The sequence below is a fragment of the Gekko japonicus genome, unplaced genomic scaffold, assembly GCF_001447785.1.
Source record: "Gekko japonicus isolate JY-2015 unplaced genomic scaffold, Gekko_japonicus_V1.1 scaffold1371, whole genome shotgun sequence".
NCBI lineage: Eukaryota > Metazoa > Chordata > Lepidosauria > Squamata > Gekkonidae > Gekko > Gekko japonicus.
The window spans coordinates 117,239-118,801 of NW_015172596.1; the positions used below are offsets into that span (position 1 = coordinate 117,239).

At 46.3% G+C, this 1,563-nt stretch overlaps 1 protein-coding gene across 1 annotated transcript in view; it reads right to left on the reverse strand.

Moving 5' to 3' along the window:
- LOC107119113 (myelin-associated glycoprotein-like) overlaps window positions 1-932 on the reverse strand; it is a 17,663-nt gene extending 16,731 nt beyond the window's left edge. The window contains exon 1 of the mRNA XM_015421556.1: window positions 785-932. Coding sequence (XP_015277042.1) covers window positions 785-827 — 43 coding nt within the window. The 5' untranslated portion in view covers window positions 828-932. The remainder of the gene's footprint in view (window positions 1-784) is intronic.
- Between the last annotated feature and the right edge of the window lie 631 nt (window positions 933-1,563).

Below are 1,563 nucleotides of genomic sequence, written 5' to 3' on the forward strand. Positions count from 1 at the left end.
AGCAGGAATTCATTTCCTTATTAGGACACACCCCTGACAGCACAGCTCATTAGCATATTAGGCCACACACCCCATGTTCGCAGAAGTGGGGTCAATTAGACACACTCACCTTTTGCTTCTTATTCTGTTTACCTTGTTTGTTGTCCAAACCCAGGGCTTTTTTATAGCAGGAACTCTTTTGCATGTTAGGCCACACACCCCTAATGTAGCCAGTCCTAATGAGTTTCTGCTGTTGGGTGTGGCCTATTATGCTAATGAGTTCCTGCTGGGTATGGCCAACTCGGGAGCCAGCCGGAACTCCGTTCTGTGGGAATCTCTCCCCCCCCCAAAAAACCACCCCACACTCTTTAAGATATATGCATTGGTTCCTCATGTTCTCTTTTTTCCTCTTTGTTAAAAACGGAATTTCTCTTTGATTCCTCTTTGTAGAGAAATCAGCGCCCTCTTTTGTAGCTTCAGCCCTTCCAGTTGCTTTATACCACATGGCACAGAGTGGTGCTCTAAATGGAGAATAGGAAAGGTGGGGAAGACATTGCCTGCCTCCAAGCATCTGCAAGGCGAAATTCTGCAAAACCTCCCTTCCTGCTCTTCCTCTCTTTGATCAAAATGGAAGTAATTAAAAACTGACGCAAAATTCCTAAAAAAGGGGGGAGGGATTGTTGTTTTGTAGGAAGAAACTGGGGAAGGACGAATGAAGATCATTCTTCTTAAGGACCGTAGGTGGGCCACTAGTCTCCCAGAGGGATCGAGCAGCTCCCAAACCTGCGAGCGGTGAGGAACATACCTAGGAGAAATCCTGATGGGATATAGTTTCTGGAGAGTTGCATGTTGCAAAGCCCCTCTTGGATTTCAGCCCCGAGAGAGGGTCAGGGCCAGGGGACGGATGTTTCCTTCTTTGCTCCTGCCTCTTGGCTCGGACACACACCACCTAAGAAAACTGGTTGGACAAAGAAGAAAAACCTAAATTAATTGATAAAAGAGTATACCCCAAGCCAGTGTTCCCTCTAAGCTGAGTTAGTGTGAGCTAGCTCACAGTTCTTTAGCCTCCAGCTCACACATTTTTGTCTTAGCTCAGGAAGGAGGGCTCCAGAGTAACCTAATTTATGCAGTAGCCAAGTCGCTCGCTCACAACTCTGATGCCAGTCACTCACAAAGTGGAATTTTTGCTCACAAAACTCCACGGCTTTGCCCTAAGCAGTTTCCATATTTATATATGGAAGGTGGCCAGCCCCATCTTAGGTAAAGGTAAAGGTTCCCTTGCTCGAAAGCCAGTCGAGTCCGACTCTAGGGTTGCGGTGCTCATCTCCGTTTCAAAGCCGAAAAGCCAGTGCTGTCCAAAGACGTTTCCGTGGTCATGTGGCTGGCATGACTAAACACCGAGGCGCACGGAACGCTGTTGCCTTCCCACTGAAGTGGTACCTATTTATCTACTTGCAATTTCTTGTTTTTGAACTGCTAGATTGGCAGGATACTTTCTTTACTTTCTGACAGGGACCCAAAAAAAGAACTCTAGCAGTTGCATTTTTTTTTTTTTACTCCTTTTGTCTATTGGGTAATAAGTGA